Raw genomic sequence first — 25,651 nt, forward strand, 5'->3', positions numbered from 1 at the left:
TCAAAGTGACTTAAATGCACAGATGAGCCCTGCGTGGGGCGCTGGTTACAGAACCCCCAGTTCGCATCTCAGCACTTGAGTGCAGAAGGCATGTGTGTATGTGGGCGTTAGCTTCGAATGACACCCAAAAGGATGTCAAATTATTCTCAGTTTAATGTTTCCTACTTTAGAGATACATATATGCATATTAAAGAGTGTGCAGATCATAGAATACGTGCTCTTCGTGTCTGGGTTCTTTGCGCATCATCATGTCTGTGACAGGCATCTGTGGCTGCCTGCAGCAGTCATTTGTTCTGTTTTCATCGTCATATAGCATCCAACTATCTCGGCATTTGACAATTTATTTATTCGTCAATTGGTGCTGAACGTTTGAGTTATTTCCAGGGTTTGGCCAGTCTTTAAAAAGTTTCTGTAAACACCTGTCCTGTGTTTTTTTTTTATCCTCACCCAAGGACATGTTTCCATTTTTTGTTCAGATAGAGTGGGAGGGAGAGAGAGGAAGACAGAGAGAAACTGGATGTGAAAGGGACACATTGAGTGGCTGCCACCCACACGACCAACCAGGACCGGAGACAAATTGCAACCGAGGTACGTGCCCTTAGCGGGAACCGAACCCGGGTCTCTCTGGACCGCAGGCCGACGCTCTAACCACTAAGTCAAACCAGCCAGGGCCCGTCCTGTGGTTTGATAGACACATATATGACTCATTCCTCTTTGGAGTAGTTATCATTTGAAGAAACTTAGCCTGGAATACATACTCTCCAGGATGGCTGCATGTCAGTTGACCATTTCCATTCCCCAGGCAGCTAATGGCTGCAGATACTGACTCTTATGTTGTTGATTAAAAAATGGTTTTGCCTGGCTGGTGTGGCTCAGTGGCTGAGTGTCAACCCTGCACCAAGAGGTTGCTGGTTCCATTCTCAGTCAGAGCCACGCCCAGGTTGTCGACCAAATCCCCAGAGGGGGCATGCAGGAGGAGGCCAACTGATGTTCTCTCTCATCCGTGTTTCTATCTCTCTCCCTCCCCCTTCCTCTCTTTCTAAAATCAATAAAGAAAAACTATTTTTTTAATGTTTTTTATTGGAGAAATAACTGGAGTTCAACACATATGGAATCTCCAGAAAAAGACACTTCCATAAATTATCTTGAGTTTGGACAATAATGGGATGTTGTCATCTAACTTCAACTAGGTTATGTGAGTCTTCTTACATGTAGAATGTTGTCATGTCTGTCTAGATTGAACCCACCACGGTAGGTGCTCTGCAAATACCTAAAGAACAACAACAACAACAACAATAATAAAATACCTAAAGGACAGAGAGCTGGGACCTTAGCACCCTAACTGAACAGGGTGTGTGGCTATTTCAGAGCCTGAAACATGTTTCTGCTGTAACCTAGGAGCAGGGTTATCAGTGTCCGCAGAGGGCAGGACCACGATGACCTGTCCTGCACCTTGGTTTTGCACTCAGCAGGGCTGACAGACCACTCCCTGTCACGAAGAGCAGGTCCACCTCCTTCTTTTAGCATCTGGGCAGCATGCATTGTGCGATCTCAACACCACCTAGACCCCTCGGTACAGATACCCCCAGTCGGTCCTGGACTGTTTAAAAGCGTCAATAACATGGCACCACTACCTCTTCAGTACCATGCTCCAAGCAGGGATGGGGTTCGTGTGTGTCCCGGCAACTCAGTATGTGTGCCCCCACTTTCTCCTCAAAAGCCAGAGGGAAACCTTACTAATGCAGCTCAGAACTCTTCTCCAAAGAATCTCGATGAGGCCTCAGAACATTTCTCAGTAAAAGTCATCAAGCAGTCACCACTAAGAAGTTCAAGTTGGCTTCGACACCAGACATAAAACCTCCTCGACTTTGCCTAGCCTGAGAAGTGTCTTTCACATATAGTTGCTCTAACTCTAACATTTCCTTTAGATCTGCAAGGTGTTCCCACACACATCCTTCATTCCCTACATTATGAGGCGAATCTCTGCCTTCCTTTGGGGCAGGAGATAACTTGTGTGAGATTTTCTAAAATTCAGTGATAAAGACAGCTGTTCAGTTTCAAACGGCATGAAGCACATTTTCATCTCAGACAACGGAACTGATTTCAGGATACAGTTTTCACATTCTGCTTTCTCTACCTAAACTCAGAGGCCAATTTTTTTTTTTTTTATCCTCACCCGAGGATACTTTTTCCATTTTTTGTACAGATAGAGTGGGAGGGAGAGAGAGGAAGGGAGAGAGAGAGAGAAACATCGACGTGAAGGGACACATCGAGTGGCTGCCACCCGCACGACCAACCAGGGCCGGGGACAAACTGCAACCGAAGTACGTGCCCTTAGCGGGAACCGAACCCAGGCCTCTCCGGACCGCAGGCCGACGCTCTAACCGCTGAGCCAAACTGGCCAGGGCAGAGGCCAATTTTTTCCTTGTCAGCAAAACCATATGATTCTTTATTGATCCCATTCCTCTGAATTTTTATGCTTTATGCCAGAGACACCAAAAATCTGGCAACTTCCTGCAGTAAAATTTAAAATCACTAATTTTAATAAATTCAGCACTTTCAATGGCCACCTCCACATAAAAAGCAAAACCTTGATATTCCTTCTAGATTACCAACGACAATGTTTGTGCATAGCCATCACTTACCTAAGGTGCTCTTAAACATGAGTACCACAAGTGCCCAGGGTCGTGGTCCACAACGCATGTTGTAAGACGCTGCTTCAAAAGTTTTCCTGGAAAACAGAGTAAGACAGGTTCAGCTAAGACTTTCAAATCAAAGCATATCTGTTTACAAGGAAGGTTTTTAAAAGTCTTCTGGCACATGGAATTTAAAAATTGGGCCTAGAAAATTTTCATATCCCTAATCTAGTCACCAAGCCGTCTTAGAACTTCCAGCCAAGCAAAATGAATAAGATGTCAAGGCAATGAACTCTGGCATCCAGAAGAAATCCCTAGTAACACAATTTTTTAATACAAGAGTGTCTGGTGTGTTTAGGCCTGGCCTACCAAACCTTGCCTCCAAGAACAAACTTGAAACAACTGTATTTGTGGAGAGTCTGCGATCTGGTGCATTAGACTCGACGACAGTCCTGGCCCTGTAGGAGAGCGCGTGGTGTCCCAGCTGGTGTTTTCTCTCATCCACTGTCTAGCTTCAGAACATAAGTTCAGAAGTTAGGAACAAAGTCTAGGTTGTGCATAAGTGTATCTCTGAAGTCCGGCACAGTGCTTGGCACACAGTAAGTGTTCATCAGCCTTGTTCCTGGGAACGGGCGTGTGCACGTGCGCCTGTTTCTGCACTCACACCTGTGTGTGTTTACTGGCGGAAAACGGAGAGAAAAATGCGAACTGCGTACATTCCAGACTCAAAGAACTCAAATCTGTGTGGAATTTTGTTCTTACTCCAACCCAAGTTTTGTCCTACTAATTACAAATTCAGAGGGTGGAATGGGTGGGAAGGGTGTGCTGGGCTCATACACCAGGTCTGGATATTTCACAAATAACCCGCGTTCTTTTGTACCGGACACCTGGCTTCACCGCGTCGAGAAGCACAGCATCCTGGAACGAGCTTGGTCTCTGGGGCACACCTAGCTGGGCTGGCATTCCAGTTAGCTGTGCAGCCCTGGGCACGTTACTTAAACGTCTCCGAGTCGGCTTGCTCATTCCCAAATGAAGATGGTAAGGATGCCCATCTCCAAAATTAATGAGCAGGAATATTATGCTAAGTGAAATAAGTCAGACAGAGAAAGCTAGGAACGAACCATATGATTTCACTCATACACAGGATACAAAACTGAAACTCAGTGGAGGTTGCCAGAGGGATGGGGGTTGGGGGGGGCCTGAAGGGGGCTAATATATGGTGACAGAAGATGATTTGACTTTGAGTGATGAGCACACAGTACAATATATAGATCTTGTATCATAGAAATCCACACCTGAAACTTATATGATCCTATTAACCAATGTCACCCCAATAGATTTAATAAAAACATTAAAGTAAAAAAATAATAATAATAAAGGGACCAATGTTTATGATGACTTTCTGGGTGCATGGTAGCCTCTCAGCCCTAAATAATTCTCTTATTAATTACAACTCATTTCCCATACCAAACACAAACAAACAAAAACTGTTAATGCTCAAATCCTGGATAAAATTTAACGGCTAAGCTGCCAAACCACTTACATCAATCTTTATGAATAATATCATCGAGCATTTGATGTAATTTCTAGCAGATAATAATTAGTAATGTAAAGACAAAAGGAATAAGTATGTATGGAAAGTACAAACTGTTCATAACGAAATTAGACTATTTCTATGGTTTGAAATCAACTCTTCCACACACACGCACACACACTTCTTGTTGTTAACTATCTATCCTCTTATCTAGGGTAGAATAAAAAGTGTTATTTCCTCTGGTTAAGGTTGACACAGCCTTGTAAGAGCACTGATGGGTTGTTTTTTTTTTTTGGTTTGGTTTTTTTTTTTTTTTCCAAGGTCTACAAAGAGATGAAACTATTATGAGATAACCCATTATTCTGATGACTTGAGTCTGAGTTTCAATATGAAACATGTCAAGATTCCAGGATACAAATTAGCTGTTATGTGCACCACTCTATGCGTGTGTGTGTGTGTGTGTGTGTGTATTTATTAATGTGCATATTGTGAATTTAAAAACCAAGATATTAAATTATAAAATTCATTTCCAAAACAAAAGCTATTCTGAGAAATATCATAGATACCTTAGTTATACAATATATGTAAGAGGATATAAATATTACATTTCTTGTATGTAGAAATTCTGTGGGACTTTTAGTGTTATATTTAATGTTGATATTTTTTGCTACTATATAATTTTTAAATTTCTTCTTTCCTTCCTTTTAAAAACTTTTCTGATTTCTAAAGTAATGTATTTCAGTTATAGACATATATAAAATGAAGAAAATATCAACATGTATAATACTTTATTTAACATTTTCTTGTACTTTATATATTTTTAAATAACTAAGATGATGTTTAATATTTTATCTGCACCCTCCACTTCATAAGTGAGCATTTTTCTGTGTCTGAAATCTTTGTCAACATCATTTTAATTGTTGCATAATACCCCTTCATATGGATGTTATAATTTACAATATATTTTATTATAAACTAAACCATTGCCATCTTCTCATGGAAGGCAGTTTGGGTCCATCTTTGAAGCATAGCATCTCCTGCCAGAATGGCTGGACTTAAATTCTCCCTCCTCTTCATCAGCTGGACAGTGCTGACCAAGCTACTCACCTTCTCTGCCCCTCAGTTTATTTACCCATGAAAGGGAACAGCAATACTACCACCCAGAGCAGGGGTGAAGTACACAATCACTATCACAGAATATCTGGTGAATCATAAACATCACTTAAAGGTTAGTTATTATTATTAATCTACATTTCTTATTTTCCTGGTTTTACTACATGACAGTGCAAAAAATACATTTTAGACCTGGCCGGTTTGGTTCAGTGGTTAGAGCGTCCGCCTGCGGTCCGGAGAGACCCGGGTTCGGTTCCCGCTAAGGGCATGTACCTCGGTTGCAGTTTGTCCCCGGCCCTGGTTGGTTGTGCGGGTGGCAGCCACTCGATGTGTCCCTTCACATCGATGTTTCTCTCTCTCTCTCTGTTCCTCTCTCTCCCTCCCACTCTACCTGAACAAAAAATGGAAAAATGTCCTCGGGTGAGGATAAAAAAAAAACAAAAACAAAAAATACATTTTAAACAGGATAAACACATACAGCCAAACAGCATTCCAGAAATGCTGTAATAATTCACACTCCCTAAACAGTATGAGACAATATTCACCTACCACACCCAAATAAGTATTGGGCATTCTCAGTCTTTAAATCTAATTAGGTATTCAAATTAGTACAATGTCTCTCACAGTTTTTTAAATCTGTATTTTTATTGGTATAAAGAAAGCAAAATATTAGTCATGTATTTTTGGCTCTCTTTCTTTCTATGTTTATGAACTATCTTTTCATGCCTTTTTGTCCCATTTTTAGATGTTTAGTGTGTTTACAACTTGTTGCTTAGTTTTCCTTTTAATTCCTCTTTTGATGTTTATATACGAAAGATCTGTTCAGTCAAACCCATCATACCTTTGCTTTGTGATTTTTCCGTTACTTAGAACTTAGAACATCCCTTTCCCCTCAGTGGTCAGATAGATACTTATCTGTATTTTCTTCATTTTCATGGTTTAGTTTTCTATTTCTTTTTACATTTAATTTTTTTTTAAATCCTCATCCAAAAATATTTTTCCACTGATTTTCAGAGAGTGGGAGGGAGGAAAGGAGGTGGAGAGAGAGACAAACATTGATGTGAGAGACACATCACCTGGCTGCCTCCTGCATGACCCCAACCAGGGCTGGGGATCAAACCAAAACCGAGGTACGTGCCCTTGAGCGGAATCCAACCCAAGACTCTGGTCCGCGGGCTGACGCTCTAACCGCTGAGCCAAACCAGCCAGGGCAACATGTAATTTTTTCATTCATTAACTTGTAATTCTTTTGTTTGGTATGCAGATTGGGTCAACTTCACTCATTTTCCCCAAGTAGCTACTAATTACTTCTCTCTGGTAAATTAAATTGTTCTGTCTTCCCTTGACAGTTTGTCGATACCATAGCTATAATGCACAGGTCCTCTCTGAGCGCTATGTAAAACAGTCCAACACAGCATGTTTACTCAAGTGCGAATACACACCAGCCTGTCTGCTCATGTGTTTGCGTGCACACACACACACACACACACACACACACATTCTCTACTCTCTCCTACATTCCTTGGTTTTTCTATTTATAGCACTTTTCACTAACTGACATATTATCATTTTATGTCTGCTTGCATATTTGTTGAATTAATGAAGGGATTAAATTAATGAAGGCAAATATATGCTTTGGGGAGTCTTGGGTGAGCATCTGATCCATTGTTACATCTGCATTATCTTCTACCTGTGAAATGCTTCTTAATCATGACACCTTCTAAAGTATGTTTCAGCAACTGATGTGAGATCTAGGGCACTCATTCTCTCTTGAAGTGTGAAAAACAATGATGCCTGGGTTCCACCCAGATATCCGGGGTACAGCCTGGGCATTCTGATTTGTAAAAATCCTCTAGGCGATTCTAATATGCAGCCATAGTAAGGAGACACTGATCTAAGGGACTTACCTGTATACGTAAAAGTAAATGTAGTATACCTTAAATATATATACTTTATAGTATTTTAGTTATATGGAATATATGTGTGTATGTACATGCATGTATATATGTAGGTGTATACATAGTATGTATGTGTGTACACTCATACACTTACACACAAAGGCCACTCACAAACTTCCCCTAAATCACCAAATGACATGAATCTTTCTCTAAATGGAAAAGCTTCTCTTCCAAAAACTGTGACTTAAGGTAAGGGTTAGCTACAAGCTGATCACTCTCTCAGACCCCCAAAGTAGTATGGTCCAAGGTCCCTCCAGAGTGGCCTGTCATCTCCTGAGCCCCTGGTTCTGTCCCACTGCCCTTGTTCATAGCCCCACCCTGAGGAACGTGACCATTCTCTAGAAACAATTCGCAGAAACCTGTGGTTGTTAAGCCACATCCAAGTTCTTTCTAATGAGGAACCTGACACTCGACAGGTGAAATGATTAAGTCCAAATTATGGAGAGTTACACTGACCACACAAATAGATGCAGATGGTCTCAATGTAAGTCACTCTAATTAGCAAAACATGACTGAGCATCTAAGATAAATGGTCTTGATGGAAACCATAACACCAGCGACTATTTCAAAGGTATTCTTTCTCTGTAGTGTTCGATGGGTATGTTGATTATAAAACAACCAAACACACCGAGGAAAAATGACCTTGGACATACATACACATGTACATACGTATGTGTGCATTCATACACGTCCCCACTAAGGAGAAAAGAATTCATGTTGAATTGAGTGTCTCATCTGTAAACCCAGGAGCGCCATTCCCACCTCCTAGTCCTTGTGACACAAATGTCACTACTCTCCATATGCTTCCCCCTGCACCACTTACGTTCATGCGTTTCTGAGTGTGTGCATACACGCATGCAAACATACATGTATACCAAGGTTTACATGTAATAGATAGTAGTATTACTATATACTATAATATTATAGTAGAGTATTGTTGTATAGGTTAAAACACTTCCTTTTTTTCTGGAAAAGTGAGACCAATTAAAATAGGTGAGAGTTTTCATTTATTCAGCACTTGCTTTGTGTCTGACGCTGTGTAAAAACATTTGGGTGCAATATTTTAATTCATCTTCCTAGGGGCCAAATGAAGTAGGCACTATCATTGTGCTTAATAAAAGGAGGTGAACCCAAGGCACAGAGAGGTTCAGTCATTGATCCAAGGACATCCAGCTAAGAAGTAATAGGGTAATAGATCCTGGTTCGCACCTGAATTGTCCTGATTCCCAAACCTTCCCCTGTAATCTAAGGCGCCTGGAGGAGTTAGACCCCCTCAGGACTGCATCACAGTCACCGGACAAGTTCAGGACCGGCAATCCCGGCGGACGGAAGCATCCCTGTTCCTCGAGGCCTCTGACGCCGACTTGGCCCTCGGAGTACCTGCCGGCGCACCGGCGCAGTGGGGCGCGCGGTCCTTACCTGCCCGAGTCGCAGAGGCTGCGCGGGGCGTCCCTCCTTCCCGGGGGCAAGGCGCGGGCGGGAGCTGAGGACGCGGCTGGGAAACAGCAGTGGCCGCTTCCCGAGCTCTGGGAACCAAGAACCCAGAGAGGATCAGGTGTGGCAACCCGAGTGACAGAGAAAGGGGCGGAAAGTTAGAAGAAAGGGAAAGCCGGCTGGGGAGAGCCGCTGCTCGGACCCGGGGTGCTCGGCTGCGCGGCGGCTCCTCCACAGTGCGCCGGGGAGAGTGCCCGGTCCCGCCGGGAAACCCCGCGTCCGCCCGGAGCCCGCTCCGGTGCGCGCAGCCCGACTGCCTGGCGGCCCGGAGACGCGGGGCGGGGAGGTGGCGGGCGCTTCCGCCCCCTGCAGGCCGCCCGGTGAGGGGAGGCGGGAGCCAAGCTGCGCCGGCGAGGGGCACATGGCGGAGGGGAAGGGGCATGGGGAGGGCTGGGGACAGGAAAGCAGCCCAGGAAGAGGCCCAAGGACACATCAAGTCCCTGCGATGAGCAGAGGTGCGGAGGAGGCCATGGCCTCCGCGCTCAGGTCAGGCTGTCCTGAGGCCGCGCTTGGCCGGGAGCTGGGAGGGGAGCAGAGCGGGGCACAGTGTGGACTGAGACTTGGAACAGGAAGGCTGAGGGACACCGTGTGTTTCTACATTTTCATGCTGTGATGGGACACACCGTACAGTTTTAGACTGAACTGAAGATGGATCTTTCAAACAAAAATGAAGAATGAAACTGTGGCCTACAGGGAAAGGTTTAATGAGAGACAGTAACTTTCATTTATTTTATCCAATTAAAATAAATCACCATATGATAAAAATATGTTAATATAATATTGTACATAATAAACATAATAAAAGAAAAATCATAGGATTAATTTGATAAATGTAATTCTAAAAATCTGACAAAACTCATCACCCTTTCCTGATTAATAATACTCAGAAACTTGCCACTAGAAAGAAACATTCTTTATTTGACAATGAACACCTGTAAGAAACCTGTAGGTGAGTTCATAACTAATAGTAAACACTTTGCTTTTACTAAACTGGGGAACAATAAGGACAGCTCTCACCCATTTGTAGTAAGTAAAATAAAAATAGAAGGCATAAAGATGGGAAAGGAACTGCTGTTTTTGACAGAGGGCATGCTTTTATGTAGATCATCCTTTGAAATCTACAAAAACACTACTGGAAACAATGAATTTAACAAGATCTTAGAATACAAAGTCAACATACAAAAATCTATTATAATTCTATACTGTCTCTTTTTTTTTTTTGATACCTGCTCCTAGTGGGAACCAAACCCAGGACTCTCTGGTCCGCAGGCTGACACTCCAACTGCTGAGCCAAACCAGCCAGGGCTAATTCTATACAGTCTTAAATGGACATTTGGAAAATGAAATTTCTTAGAAATACAACTTACAATAGCATAAAAAAAAAATCAAACACCAAAGTATAAATTCTCTGAAAGATGTACAAAACTGGTGTGGCTCAGTGGATAGTATCATCCCACGACTGAGAGGTCCCCACTTTGATTCCCAGTTAGGGCACATGGTGATTTTGCTGGATAGATCCCCAGTAGGGGGCATGCAGGAGGCAGCCAATTGTTGTTTCTCTCTCACATCAATGTTTCCATCTATCTCTCCCTTCCTCTCTCTCAAAAAAATCAATAAAAACATATTTTTAAAAAAATGAAAGATGTACAAGACATACAAGATATCTGCCCCTATTGGTTATTCAAGATACAGGGATATACCATGTTTATAGCTTGGCAGACTCTGTTAGATATCTATTCTCCACAAACTATAGAGTTTATAGTCCATACATTTTTAGACTCCATAGTTTATCCAGTCCATATATTTCATGCAGTCCCAAACCAAATCTCAGAAGAAATTCTCAAAGAAATTGAGCTGTTTCTAAAATTTATGTAAAAATTCAGTCTTGAATAGTTAGAACAATCTTATGAAAAGAAACAAAGTTAAACTGACCCATCCCGAGCAATGAGGACTCTAGAGGGGGAGTGAGGATGAGGAGGGACAAGAGACACGAGAAATGGAGACAAGACAGGGCTCTGATAGAGTCTTGTTTATTCTGGGGAGATCCACACAATATATAAAACAAGAAGCAGAAAAACAAGAACATTTGTTGCCAAGCGATAAGTTTGTGGTAACCACCCTGAAGCAATTTCAGGTAAATATCACATAAATATCCCGGGTGGAACAAAAGATAAACAGAGCATAACTGGCTGAGTAAATGGTTACTTAAAGGAATGCAGAAACATTGTGTACAGAGGTATCCTGCCTTGGGGCTGGGGATGGCAGAGCAGATTGTAACAAAATGGATGCCATGCAAACAGTCTCCCACAGGTCCCCCTTTTTTTTTATTTTAAGGCCAAAATAATACCTTGAGGGGACTGTGCCTGTTTTAGGTCAGGAAACTTGCACACGGTGCCAACCTGTCCGAAACTGTCATTGGAATAGCAAGGCAGCATAAGGCCTTGTTCCTGTCTTAGGTGGTGGTTGGCGATGCGTGTGAGTTCCAGTTGCCCGTCTCTGGCTATCCAGTCCAGCGCACCAAGGTGACGAGGTTTTTGAGACTATTTGCCATCTCGGGCATAGTCATAGCTTACTGACTCACAGCTAGAGTGAGCTTCTCTGTCGACCATTTCAAGTTTATGATAATGGACCTGTATAGGTTGCATCTTAATGGCATCTATCTGCTGCTTGATGAAAGCCATCACCTTATTGAAGAGGAAGGGTCCTAGTGACACAATCAGTAAAAGGCCAAGTAAGGGGCCCAACAGAGGGAGAAGATAAGGCAGCACCCCATTTAGCCTGCTCCAATGGGGGTTATCAAAAAGTTCTTTTAAGCAGCAGCATTCCTGCAAGGCAGTCACATGGGGGCCCAAATAAGGCCCTCAGGAGCTTGCCAGGGTTTGGAGGAAGCCCAAAATCTCCTTCCACGAGCAGGCAAAGATGCAGTAGTATCCCTAGCAGTAAGATCTCAGCCTTCCGGTCCATTCCTGAAATAACGAAAAAACAGAAAAAGCCTCTCAGGGCGAATTTTCGTCCCTGGAGTTATCTATATGGTTATCTGTTATTCCTTTAACTTGATCAATCTGTTTAACCAGACGCTCTGGTAGCCATCTGGCAGATTTCATTTTCTTAGAGTAAATGCAAACAGAACCTCGGCCCCAGATGAGGACTGGGTCTGGGCCATGCCATTCCCTGTGGCAGAACACGCCATTGGAATCTTTTCATAGGCGCTTTGAAATTTATAGCTGGTAAGCTGAATGCAAATCGCGTCTGATCATCTGGATGCAGAGGAATCGTGAAAAAACAATCCTTTAGATCAACAATGACTTTGAAATAACCCAAAGGTATGGCAACAGGTGAGGGAAGTCCTGGCTGTAAGGCTCCCATTAGTGCCATAGTCTTATTTACAGCTCTTAAGTCTTGCAATAGCCGCCATTTACCAGATTTCTTTTTAATGACAAAAATGGGAGTATTCCAAGGGGAGTTACTAGGGACAATGTGGCCAGCATCAAGCTGCTCCTGTACCAGCTATTGTGCAGCCATCAGTTTTTCTGCTGTTAGAGGCCACTGATCAACCCACACCGGCTCCTCAGATAGCCACGTGATCTTTCCTGCATGGGTCACAGGAGTGTCAATGGCCCCTATGGAAAATGGCCTAATCCTGCCCTATCAGTCTTTGGGGAGGGCTCTATGGGTTCTGTTATACCCATATTATTTTTTCCCAGCCCTTGGCCTGGTAGATATCCGGTTTTCAACATTTGGGTAGTAATAACAGCATTCGGGCTTCCCATTATTAATCCTAATTGGGATAAGAGGTCTCCACCCCAAAGATTTATAGGCAATCCGGCTATAACATATGGTTGTATGGTGCCCTGGTTACCTTCCTGATCTTTCCAAATTAATAGCTTTGAACTTCTCTCTGGGTTTTGACTTTGCCCTATTCCTTTTAGGTGAGTCAGAGTTGCGTCTAGGGGCCAGGCTGTAGGCCAGTCTTCTTTTTTAATTATTGTGACATCAGCCCCTGTATCTATAAGCCCTGAAAATTTCTTACCATCTAACCAGAGAGACATAATGGGTTTTTGTGCTGATATGACCTCTGCCCGGTAAACATCTGATGACCCAAAGCCTTGATCACCTCTTTGTCCTGATACTGCCCTATTTGTGGTGGGCATCAAAGGCAAGAGCAGCAATTGAGCGAATCTTTGTCCTGTGATGACAGTATTAATATTTTTGGGGATGATACCATAACCTTAATTTCTCCGGAGTAGTCATTGTCTATGACTCCTGGAAGGACTTGTAGTCCATTCATTGTTGAACTGCTACGTCCTATTATTAGTTCAAATGTGTTTTCAGGCAGAGGGCCAAAAATTCCAGTAGGAAGGGCCTGAACTCCCATTTCAGGGGTTAATACTGTGTAGGTGGTGGAACTGAGGTCCAATCCTGCGCTTCCTGCAGTGGCTCTGAGGAGGTTTGAAATGGATTGTTGTTTGCTGGAACAAAACTGACTGCCCCAAAGATTTGTTTGGGTTTGGGGGCCTGGGGCTGGCCCCTGTGCCCATTTTCCTGCATCAGGGGCAGTTCTTTACCCTGAACATCCTTTGTAGACCTACATTCATTAGCCCAATGTTTCCCTCTTTTACATCTAGGGCAGACTCCTGGAGTCTGAGTTTTTGAGTTATTAGTGGGATTTCCTTTACAATTCCTTGCGAAATGGCCAGTTTCCCCACAGTTAAAACATTTACTCTTGTTTTGTTGGGATAAGAATTGTCTAACTGTATACCCTTGCAAGGCGGCAGCCATGGCAAGGCCCTGTGGGTAGGCAGCCCCAATATCAGAGCATAGGTGAATATAGCCAGTTAAATCAGTCTTTTTCTTATAAGGTCTAATAGCAGCTTGACAGGCGGCATTAGCGTTTTCAAAAGCCAATTGTTTAACAAAATCCATGCCGGTGTCTGCATTACCGAAAATTCTGCCTGCTGCAGTAATTAAGCGGTGAACAAAATCTGCAAAAGGCTCATCAGGTCCTTGTTTAATGTTAGTAAGGGAGGAGCTCATGTCGCCTTTGGTGGGCAGTTTCCTCCATGCTCTAGTGCCTGCAGCCTGAACTTGGGCAAAAAGACCTGCATCATATTGCATTTGGGCATCACTATTGGCATAATTTCCTTCTCCTATTAGCATATCAAAATTCCATCCATTACCAGCCTGCATATTGCGTTTAGCAATGTCCCTGCAGTTCTCTACATATTCTGATTTCCATAGGAGATAGTCCCCTCCAGCAAGTGTCGCTCGGGCTAACGTCTGCCAATCCCCAGGCGTAAGCCAATTCTCGGCTACTGATTCTAAAATTGCCGTAGTATACGGGGCTGTGGCTCCGTATTGTGCTACAGCGGTTTTTAACTCCTTTATTAATTTAAAATCAAACCCACTATGGTGGCGCCAAGCCTGTCCTTGCGCGTCCACTGTTTCTGTTACTGGAAAAGCCTCTATATCATCTAGCTCTGGTGTAAGTTGCAAGCGGGGAGGGATCTTTGGGACAGCTCCCCTCATGGGTGGCTTTTGATTACCAAGGACTTCTGATCTTACTTCACTCTCCTTTTTAGATTTTCCTACTTTTAGTCCTTCTAATTGGGCTATGAGATCTTGGTGCTCTTTTTCCAGTTTTATTTGTTCTTTGAGGTGTTCAATTTTATCTCTAAGTTCTTTTCTAGGGTCAAGGACGGGACATGCCAGCGGGGGAGCACTGGGGTTATTATAAGGCGGGGGGCGTTGAGAAACAGGCGACCAATCAGAGTTACGGTATCTGGCAGCTCCATCCGCCAATTCATCCCAATTAACCTCCCCTTCATCAGGAACAGTCTCCAAATATACTGATTGGTCGGGATAAATCTTTGTCTTGGATTTGATTATTTCCTCTGGGGCAACACTAGTTTTTGTTCTTTTGATTTCTCCATCCTCTCTTTCTGTTAGTTTTTCTCGTCTCCCCGTATGAGAGCTTTTAGGCATAATTTTATTCCGAGTGGGCTCGGTTTCTTCTTCCTCATTATCACTATCGAATGACATGAAGTCCTCACATTCTTTACTTTCATTTTCATTCCCCTTTTTTTCTTTCTGTAATATACCCTCGCCATATTCTACTACATTGGCAACGAGAGGATCAGAATGTCTCTGAGATAGAACTTCATCTATTAAATACCAATAAGAAAAAGCAGTTACCGGGACCTTCTCGGGTCCATAAGTCTTATAGTAATCTCTAAGAGCATCACCGACTATTTTCCATCACTTTTGATCTATAGTTCCCTCTGTAGGAAACCAAGGGCAAACTTCCTTAATATAATCAAAATACTGACACAAATGCTTAATTTTCACCTTTACTCCTCGTGCCTTGATAGCCTTTCCTAGTCCTTCAACGAACGTCTTATCTTGGCTCAATGCTTGCCCCATAATCGCCGTTCACTTACCCGAGGGGTGCAGACGCAGCAGGTTCCCACGTCGTTCCCTCTTTTCTTTTCCTTTCTGCCGGCCCCTCGAACGGCGTCCTTCACTGGATCCCCCGTGCTCGAGCCCCACGTTGGGCGCCACTTGACCCGGCCCGCAGGTCGAGCAACGAGGACTCTAGAGGGGGAGTGAGGATGAGGAGGGACAAGAGACACGAGAAATGGAGACAAGACAAGGCTCTGATCAAGTCTCGTTTATTCTGGGGAGATCCACAGTATATATAGGGCAAGGAGCAGAAAAACAAGAACATTTGTTGCCAAGCGATAAGTTTGTGGTAACCACCCTGAAGCAATTTCAGGTAAATATCACGTAAATATCCCGGGTGGAACAAAAGATAAACAGAGCATAACTGGCTGAGTAAATGGTTACTTAAAGGAATGCAGAAACATTGTGTACAGAGGTATCCTGCCTGGGGCAGGAGATGGCAGAGCAGATTTTAACAAAATGGATGCCATGCAAACAGTCTCCCACATTAAATAACTTACAGTGACTTGAAATTTTATAATAAAGCAATAGTAATCTTTATAGTGTGAGTTTGCATGAGCATATAAATGGAAATTAATACAGAGTAGAATAATAGACCCTATATATGTAGTGCACTAATTTTTTCACCAAAGCACTATTTCAATTCAATGGAAAAAGAAGAGTCTTTGACAAATGTTGCTGGAACAACTAGATATCTCTATAGGAAAAATAAACAGATAAGCCATGACCCTTACCTCATTCTATACACAAACATAATTCGCCATGGATCATGGACCTAAAAGAAAAGCAGGAACCATAAATATTTCATGAAAATATGTAGGAGAGTATCTCTATGACCTTGGGACAAGTAAACAAAAGGATTCTTTGCTGGGACACAGAAAGCTCTAAATGTGAAAGAAAATTTGATAAATAGATGTCATAAAAATTTAAATGTCTGCCCTGGCCTGTCTGGCTCAGCAGTTAGAGCGTCAGTCTGTGGACCAAAGAGTCCCAGGTTCCATTCTGGCCACGGGCACGTACCTCAGTCGCAGTTCATCCCCAGCCCCAGTCAGGGTTGTGTGGGTGGCAACCAGCCAATGTGTCTCTTTCACATCAAGGTTTCTCTCTCTCTTGCTTCCTCCCTCCCTCCCACTCTATCTGAAGATAAATGGGAAAATATCATTCAGTGAGAATTTAAAAAATACATATATACACACTATATATATATATATATATATATATATATATATATATGCTGCTAATCAATGACCATTAAACAATGAATAGGCAAGCCTGGCAAAGTTTCCACCTTCCATCTGTCTGGAAAGGAACTTGTATCATGAATATAAAATAATGTCTACACATAAACAATATTAAGAGAAACAACGTCATTTAAAAATGTCAAAAGATTTCACTCTCACAAAATGATACGTGAATAACCAACAGGAGCATGAAAAAGGCTCAGCAGCGTTGATCGTCAGACACCCACTAAAATAACTAAGATCAAAGGAAACCTGACCATCCCAGCCACTGGTGAGGAGGTAGAGCAACGGAAGTCTGAGATGTAACTGCAGGGAATGTAAAATGTACAATTTGTTTGTATCTTAAAATGTTAAATATATACCTATGGCCATTCCTAGGAATTGAACCAAAAAAGTGAAAACATGTCCACAAGCATGTTCACAGCCGGCATATCTGTAACAGCTGCAAGTGGGAAGAACTATGCCCACTGATGGGGAAATGGTTAGACCCACGGCTGCGCCGCCACGTTGTGGAAACTTGCTCAGTAATACTACGGGACAAACTAATCACACATGCAAATCAGGGCTGAATCTCAAAAACATGACATTTGCTGCATGGAAGTCACAAGTCACAATGATGTCTGACTTTGTTGATATGAATATCAAGATCTGACAAATCTAATCCAGGCAGATAGGAATCAACAGCATTGGCATCAGAGGTAGGAGGGAAACTTGTAAGGTGATGAAAATATTTCTATCTTGTTTGGGGTGATGACTACATAAGTATGTGTAATTATCAAAACCCGTATAACAGGATTTGCATTTTAGTGTATGCAAATTTAACTCAATTAGCAATATTTCTTTGTTTTTACAATTCACAGGAGTTTTCATCACAATCCTATGGTAGACATTCAACAGGTTTTGGCCGAATTCCTCTTACTCACCCCCTTGTGGGGTAGGTGAAGCACCTGTCACTCTCGCTGGACAGATAAAGGAGCGCCAAGGTTGGTGAGAAGCTGCTGTGCGCCAGGCTGGGCTGTCTGCCGTCCCCTGGCCTCTGTGAGTGTGCACTTGCAGTCAGGAGAAGGAGGCCCACAACGTCCCCTGGCCTCTGTGAGTGTGCACTTGCAGTCAGGAGAAGGAGGCCCACAACGTCCCCTGGCCTCTGTGAGTGTGCACTTGCAGTCAGGAGAAGGAGGCCCACAACGTCCCCTGGCCTCTGTGAGTGTGCACTTGCAGTCAGGAGAAGGAGGCCCACAACGTCCCCTGGCCTCTCTGTGAGTGTGCACTTGCAGTCAGGAGACAGGAGGCCCACAACGTCCCCTGGCCTCTGTGAGTGTGCACTTGCAGTCAGGAGACAGGAGGCCCACAACGTCCCCTGGCCTCTGTGAGTGTGCACTTGCAGTCAGGAGACAGGAGGCCCACAACGTCCCCTGGCCTCTGTGAGTGTGCACTTGCAGTCAGGAGAAGGAGGCCCACAACGTCCCCTGGCCTCTGTGAGTGTGCACTTGCAGTCAGGAGAAGGAGGCCCACAACGTCCCCTGGCCTCTCTGTGAGTGTGCACTTGCAGTCAGGAGACAGGAGGCCCACAACGTCCCCTGGCCTCTGTGAGTGTGCACTTGCAGTCAGGAGACAGGAGGCCCACAACGTCCCCTGGCCTCTCTGAGTGTGCACTTGCAGTCAGGAGACAGGAGGCCCACAACGTCCCCTGGCCTCTGTGAGTGTGCACTTGCAGTCAGGAGGCAGGAGGCCCACAACGTCCCCTGGCCTCTGTGAGTGTGCACTTGCAGTCAGGAGGCAGGAGGCCCACAGAGCCCAGCTGGCCTCTCTGTGAGTGTGCACTTGCAGTCAGGAGGCAGGGGGCCCACAACGTCCCCTGGCCTCTCTGTGAGTGTGCACTTGCAGTCAGGAGAAGGAGGCCCACAACGTCCCCTGGCCTCTGTGAGTGTGCACTTGCAGTCAGGAGGCAGGAGGCCCACAACGTCCCCTGGCCTCTGTGAGTGTGCACTTGCAGTCAGGAGGCAGGAGGCCCACAACGTCCCCTGGCCTCTGTGAGTGTGCACTTGCAGTCAGGAGAAGGAGGCCCACAATGTCCCCTGGCCTCTCTGTGAGTGTGCACTTGCAGTCAGGAGACAGGAGGCCCACAACGTCCCCTGGCCTCTGTGAGTGTGCACTTGCAGTCAGGAGAAGGAGGCCCACAACGTCCCCTGGCCTCTGTGAGTGTGCACTTGCAGTCAGGAGAAGGAGGCCCACAACATCCCCTGGCCTCTGTGAGTGTGCACTTGCAGTCAGGAGAAGGAGGCCCACAGAGCCCAGCTGGCCTGGGCAGTGGTGTGAGTGTAGGAAAGGAGGTGGAAGGAAGAGCCCAGCAACATCAGATGCCCCAGACCAGCCCTCCTGCCCTCTCGGGAGTGTTTCCTTCTCCCTCCCAAGTCCCACGTGGGCACTGACCTCATCAGATAAGGAAGGGATGTGCCTCGCTCACCTGTCTATCTCCCTTCACAGCCCCGCCCCCAGACACTCAGCACGCATTTAGAAAATGTAACTTTGTTAAATACTTGCAAAAGAGTGTATAATAGAGTTAAAAGATATTTAAAAATAAGAAATATAGGTCGAGTAGAAAACAAAGGTATTATGGAGCCAGGGAAGAAATTATTATAAATTCCTTGTTATGATAGCCTATACAGTTGTGTAGAAAGATTTCAAATTTTACTCTATGCTTCCAAGAAACTAATGAAAGAGGAAAATAAAATCAACTTCGAAAAGTCTTGTCGCTCTGGCCGGTGTGGCTCAGGTGGTTGGGCATCGTCCTGTGCACTGAAGGGTTGCCAGTTCGATTCCCAGTCAGGGCACGTGCCCAGGGTTGCGGGCTTGATGGCAGGCGGGAGCCTGCAGGAGGCAGCTGATCGATGTCTCCCTCTCTCTCTACCTCTCCCTTCCTCTCTCTCTAAAAATCAATTAAAAAACTTAAAAAAAAAAAAAAAAAAGGACTTGTGTCCATAAATCAATAACACGCCTGCCATTCGAGGTGGGTGGGGGTGCAGGAGTAAAGGCACATCTGTTCTGATAATGAGGCTGGAGAGATTTATTCTTCAGTGGTCCTGGTTGAGAGAGGACCTGGGGTATAATCCACATTACGAGAAACACAGTGGAGTGTCATCACAACGTTCTATTTATTGAATTCTCACTCTAGGCAAATCCGAGTATGTTTCATTTGCTTAGCAAAGAAGTGCACAGAGGTTTTCATGGTTTCAGAGAGGCTCACGTGCTCATGGTGACACAGCTGGTTGATAACAGGATGACGTTGATTCCAAATTCTGTGATGTTGATCAATCAACTATACTGCAGTCTCTTCACTGGCCAACTTCTCAGGAATTAAAAAATCATATGTCACCACATGAAAGTATAATAATCTACCAGAGTAGGGTAAGCAGATTTAGCAAATAAAGACAGAAAACTTCCAGGTACATTTCAATTTCAAGTCACTTTCAGATAAATTTCATTGTCTGAGCTCATCTTTCACTGAGGCCTTGCGTTTTCTCTGGCACCCCCTCCAGGGAGCACAGCTGTACATGGCAGGGTGTCTGGAGGGACGAGTAGCTGCAGCTCCTCTGCCAACTTTCCAGAAATACAATTTCTCTTCAGACTCTGCAAGGTATCGAATGCCGTGAGTTCAGGATTATACTCCCTCACAAGGGTCTGCAGTGCAGGTTTGGTTTTAGTTTTGTTTTTTGGGGGAAGAGCAGTTAAATAAAAAGTATACACTTTATTAAGCAGCTCAACTAAGCGTACCATCTTCGTCCCCTTGAAGAATCTGAGCTCTCCAGGACTCCAGCCTTAGCTCTGGGTCCACCATGGGCATGCTCATTTCATAGAAATGTTACAACAAATACAATTTCTTAAAAGGTTCTTTAAATTGGAAGATATAAATAGACTGATATGAATTATTATAATGATGGCTACTTAAACTGGACACAATTTATATATCTAATAATAAGTAATTAGGCACAGCAACTGAAGCACAACCATGAGATAGAACACAATGAATATTTTAAAATGTTAAATTTAAATGACATGTCAAATGCTTTTATAATGATAAGTAGAAAAACTACACACTATGTGAACTTTGCTATACAAAGAGTATACTTAAGTATGAATTAAATTTTTTAAAAGTGCAAATACGTTATTTTAGGATGACAGATCCATGAATTCTTTTTGTTATTTCTTCTTTTATACTTTCTGTTCTATAATTTGTATAGTGAGAAATATTTCTGTAGAGAATAGCAATACATGAAAGGCACTGTAAACAACGTGATTGTAACAGCAAGTGGGTAAGGCACTCCAACAAAATAGGCAGTGCTGAGATGGTAAAACTAAGCTTTGATCAAGTACAATATAGTCAGTCCGGCCTGTGGGAACAAGATCCGCTACCAACATTCCGCACAAGGGAGTCCGAGTGTTCTTCCAGCTTAGTAAAATTTAATGCTAAAACTGAGTGTGATGTTCCAAAGGCAGGACACTGACGAGGAATAGGAGGGGCGAACAGCAAGGCCGCAGGCCTCAGTGGAGAAAAGCTGGCCAAGGAGAAGGGGAGGAAGGTGGGGTGAGCGAGGGAGATTGAAGAGAACAATTTGAAAGCATTTTATAACCACCTGGAATCAGGAAAACAGAAGCAAAGTTTCTAGATTACAGGGGGGACTCAAATACCCTTGCCCTTCCCACCTCTTGAACCCCAGCGCCACTGCAGACAGTGGTCCATCTGGAGTCCATCCATCTGGCGCATCGCACACCCGCGCAGGCACTACTGCCCGTGGGCGGTGGAGGCTGCCGGCCCGGAGGTCTCCCTGGGGAGCGTGCTTGGCGCGGGCATGTGGTACCTCACGCGCTTCCAGAACCTGGAGTTCAGGGCCCGCTTGTCAGCCACGTGGTCTTCCCTCCACCTGATGGTGCCTTGCACCTGCACCAGGTGCTGGAGGGACCCCGGGAGCCCCGAAAACTGCAGTGGGCCGGGCTCACTCAGGGCCTCCATCTCTATCAGAATGGCCTTGGAGTCGTTGTGGATGAGGGCACTGTGCAGGGCGACCTCCTGCTCGTAGGCCAACTCCTCGCTGTGCACCGCCTGAGGTGTCAGGACGAAAATGTGCCTCCGACTCTTCCGGATGTTGGTTTCCACCGCAGTGGCCACGTCTAGGAATCAGACACGGAGACACCCTGTTGTTATGTCTCTAAGTCTAGTGCTTTGATCATAATGTTCGGAACTTTAAGAAATGTTATCATTATAATCTAGTATGAGCTTCTGACACTATCAATTCACTTCTTGGGAAAAGGTGGGGTGCCCTGGATAGAGAGCCCTTGGGTGTGTCTTGATGCTTTCAGGGTGAGCTCACCGCTGCCGTCTTCCTTCCCAGGTGGGTCGGTCCTAACTAAACAGTCTTTCCAGCTGAATGCAAAGGTAGAGATATTTAGCAGGAGACAGAATTCAGGATTATTAACTATAGATTCTCTTTTTAGAATATTACTTTACCTGTTTTTAAAGGGCTTAGAGTTTTGACTCTTATATTAAGAAGTGCAAACTCAGATCCTGGCCAGGTGGTTCAGTGGGTTAGAGCGGCACCCCTACACCAAAAGGATGCGGGTTCCATTCCCAGTCAGGGCACATATGGGAGGCACTGATCAATGTCTCTCTCTCTCCCCCTTCCTCTCTCTCTAAAAAAAAAATCAATGGAAATATGTCCTCTAGTGAGGATTAAAATAAGAGAGTGCAAACTCAGAACCCTTGCTCCTCTGAGCTGACTGAGGTCTCTAGGAAGTCCTGGATCCACTTCATTCCCCAGAATCTCTGTTTCAGAAGCTGATTTGATCCCGTCTAAAAAATCTTTAGGAAGATGGAGCCCTTTGGCAAGTCAGTGTCCATGAAGCATCAGCTCCACAGTGACTTTGACTAGCTTCTGGGTGAATGTAGTACAACACCGTCTCACTGCAGAGAGGGGACAGCATGATGAAGGAAGCCAACCCCGAGCAGACAACTCAAGCTCTCCCTGGAGAGTGGGCGGAAGGACGGCGGGGGGAAGGGTGGGGTGACTTGGATGGAGATTTCCAAGGAGATCTGACAAGGAGGTAAATGTTAAACAGAGCCAGACAGACACCTGGGGCCATTCAGGATCCCAACAGAAAACTTGGCACACTCAAAAGACTGGTGAAAGAGAGTTTCTGTGGACAGAGCCCAGGGACATCGGTGCGAGGTGGTGCAGACCCACAGGGGCCCGCATCCGGGCACCTCCAGTGTACAAGGAGGCAAAGGCCTGGGGGAGGCCAGCTAACCGGAGCCCTGCTCCAGGACGGAGAAGTGCAGCTACCTTGGCAGCTTCACAGAGAAGAGGCAGGAGAGGTGCCCCCTCCCCTCGCAACTCCTTCCAGGGCCTTCACTGGGCCAAAACCAGCGTGGAGCCAATGGAAGGTGACTAGCAGGGAAGACATACACTGCATTTGTCAGTTATAGACATTTTCCAAGGCTAGAATCAAGCTTGGTGTTGTTTTTGGGGGGATTTTATTTTGCTTCAGTTGCAGTAATAACGGAGGAAGCACTTGAGGGAGGGGAAGTAGGAAACTTTCCCAAATGAAAGAGCGCCAGCGCGTCTGGGGGGCGTGGTGCGACCAGCACTGAGGCCGCTGGGCCCGAGGGAGGAGAGCTGAAGAGCTCGCAGCAGCTGGCACGCGGAGTGACATCACTAGCAGCTGCCTGAGCAGATGTGGGAGGCGAAGACCGGTGTGCAGCATGACTCAGGCCTCTCGCTTGTGTGGGGAGCCAGTGGGGGGAGCTGCAGAAGGAAGAGAGCCCTGAGAGACGCCTTAGGTTTCAGTTTCTTGAATTGTACTTTCAGGAAACTGAAATGTCACCCAACTCATCACTAGGCTGGTCACAACACTGGAATATTCCAGGATAAACCAAATTCGCCTGTTGTGTGTATCTTTTCATCTTTAAGCATGTGGGCTCCTCTTTTCAGGAGGAACACCAGTTTAAATTCACAGTCTACTAAACATCAACTTAACTGGGCTTCCGCTCACGATATTCACCCTCATTCACAGTCCGAATTCTCCCTGGTCTCGGAGGACCCAGGAGGGTAGGGAGGGCTCATGGGCACGTGACATAAATATAGAGGAGACAGAATGACCACTGAAGTGCAGTGATGGAGACCCAGCTTTGAAAAGTGCATGAAATTGCCCGGCCAGTATGGCCCAGTGGTTGAGCAGCATGGCCCATGCACTGGGAGGTCGCCGTTTCGATTCCCGGTCAGGGCACGTGCCCAGGGTGTGGGCCTCATCCCCAGTGGGGGGCATGCAGGAGGCGGCCAATCTGTGTTCTATCTCATCGATGTTTCTATCTCTCTCTACTTCTCCCTTCTTCTCTCACTAAAATCAATAAGAAAAATAAAATAAAAGTGCATGAAATCAAGTGGGAATATTAAGAAACAGAAGACACAGTTTTAGTTGTTCTTGTGAGAATATAAATTTGCAGATGGTTCAACAACTTAAGGAAAATCATATAACTCTAGAAATATTTTAGGCAATGCCTCTGGATATGAACAAAATTCTGTGGTTTTAGAATCCTCCTTCAAATCCTCTGGACAGAATTAAAAGATGTTGAGTAGCGTAGGTCGTGGACAGGGAAGTATGACAGGGCGTGTCCCGCTCATCCACATACCAGAATGCCTTGCCCTGTCTTCACCTCACTGACACTGCTGTGAAGAGCTCATGATCAGGGTGGAAAGGGGGCAGGCGAGGCAAAGAATAAGTATCTCCTTCTTCTGAAAAAATATTGAAAACCTCTGGTGTTTAGGTCTGAAATAATGGTTCTAAGTCCTTATCCAATACAAGGATAAGACTACCCATCCCTTAGCCTTCTGATGAAATGAATTTCTGTCCTTGATGTACGTTGATAGCATTACCTTCTCCAGGTAGCATGTCTCGCCCATAAATACATAAGTTATAGCCACATTTATTTTCAAGAACATCTGGCAGAATCTGATGAACAAAGTACTCCACAGAACTGATCATCTCTGGACTATCTTTGTGGTTCCTTGGATAAATAACATAAGCATCATAGGTCTTTCCATCTAAAAATGAGAGTAGAAAGTACATCTTCATTACCTGGTTTGAAAAAATCATTACCCATCACCAAGTTTAATGGTTATCTGTGAATGTATCCCACCCCCCAAAATATTCTAGAATCTAGAGATGACAACAGTTTACTGCCACAAAATATCATCAGAAAATCAATCTTAATCCAAAGTTCTCCTTTTAATTGTTCCAGACTGAATGATAGAGAACAGGTAAGAGTCTGGCCAGTTTAGTTCAAACCATATTGTCACATTTAATCAATACTCTGTTAACAAGTATTAATAGTCATGGATAAGGGATGCTGTGCTGTAAAGAGCTTGATTTTATCTTTTATTTTCCCCATGCTTCCCGTGGGGAAGTAAAAATGCTGAAGGTTAACAGTGGCAAGGAAGTGAAACACTTTAAGGAAACTTAATTTTCAGCAGATGTAACAATCAGCCCTACTGGAGTGGCCCCTATGAAATATCTAAGGTCTGTCTGTCTCCATATAAAATTTGTTCACATTTAGCAGAACTCTTTTCTTTTTTTTTTTTTTTCTCACCCGAGGACATTTTTCCATTTTTTGTACAGATAGAGTGGGAGGGAGAGAGAGGAAGAGAGAGAGAGGGAAACATCGATGTGAAAGGGACACATTGAGTGGCTGCCACCCGCACGACCAACCAGGGCCGGGGACAAACTGCAACCGAGGTACATGCCCTTAGCGGGAACCGAACCCGGGTCTCTCTGGACCGCAGGCGGATGCTCCCACCGCTGAGCCAAACTGGCCAGGGCTAGCAGAACTCTTTTCAAGTGTATATTCAAGTGACAGGTAAGACTCTGTGAAACAAGTTTCTACACTCTCATGGGCCTAACTTCTTCACATCTGGGAAACAGAACAATTTAGTTAAGGTTTTGAATTTCATAATGTTTATTAATATACACTTTCCAAGATGTGTAAACCTTTCTGGGGTTGGGGCAGAGTGTGTTACTGGGGCTTTAGTAGGAAAAACTGTCCTGCTGGGGAGAGAGTTTGAATGTTGAGATGCATCTCAGAACCACAAGGAGCAACAAGGCAGGATAGCTTCTGAGTGACCTCATAAAGGTTTGCTGGTTGTATGCTGGTGAGCAAAGGGACGCTGG

At 44.6% G+C, this 25,651-nt stretch overlaps 2 protein-coding genes across 10 annotated transcripts in view; both read right to left on the reverse strand.

Annotated features, from left to right (window-relative positions):
- Positions 1–8,910, reverse strand: part of IL18R1 (interleukin 18 receptor 1) — a 40,701-nt gene extending 31,791 nt beyond the window's left edge. The window contains exons 1-2 of one of the 2 annotated variants that reach the window (XM_036263349.1): positions 8,661–8,910; positions 2,646–2,731 (exon numbers count right to left, since the gene is read on the reverse strand). In XM_036263349.1, coding sequence (XP_036119242.1) covers positions 2,646–2,703 — 58 coding nt within the window. In that variant the 5' untranslated portion in view covers positions 2,704–2,731; positions 8,661–8,910. The remainder of the gene's footprint in view (positions 1–2,645; positions 2,732–8,660) is intronic. The other variant, XM_036263350.1, reaches the window with a different exon arrangement.
- Positions 8,911–19,454: 10,544 nt separating this feature from the next.
- IL1RL1 (interleukin 1 receptor like 1) overlaps positions 19,455–25,651 on the reverse strand; it is a 108,202-nt gene continuing 102,005 nt past the window's right edge. For 7 of the 8 annotated variants that reach the window (XM_036263347.1, XM_036263341.1, XM_036263342.1 and 4 more), the window contains 2 exons: positions 24,361–24,528; positions 20,717–21,601 (listed from right to left, as the gene is read on the reverse strand). In XM_036263347.1, the coding sequence (XP_036119240.1) occupies positions 21,216–21,601; positions 24,361–24,528 (554 nt within the window). In that variant the 3' untranslated portion in view covers positions 20,717–21,215. Of the gene's footprint in view, positions 20,063–20,716; positions 21,602–24,360; positions 24,529–25,651 lie in introns of those variants that run through there. The other variant, XR_004959721.1, reaches the window with a different exon arrangement.

This window comes from Molossus molossus, unplaced genomic scaffold (genome assembly GCF_014108415.1).
Source record: "Molossus molossus isolate mMolMol1 unplaced genomic scaffold, mMolMol1.p scaffold_m16_p_15, whole genome shotgun sequence".
Taxonomy (NCBI): Eukaryota; Metazoa; Chordata; class Mammalia; order Chiroptera; family Molossidae; genus Molossus; species Molossus molossus.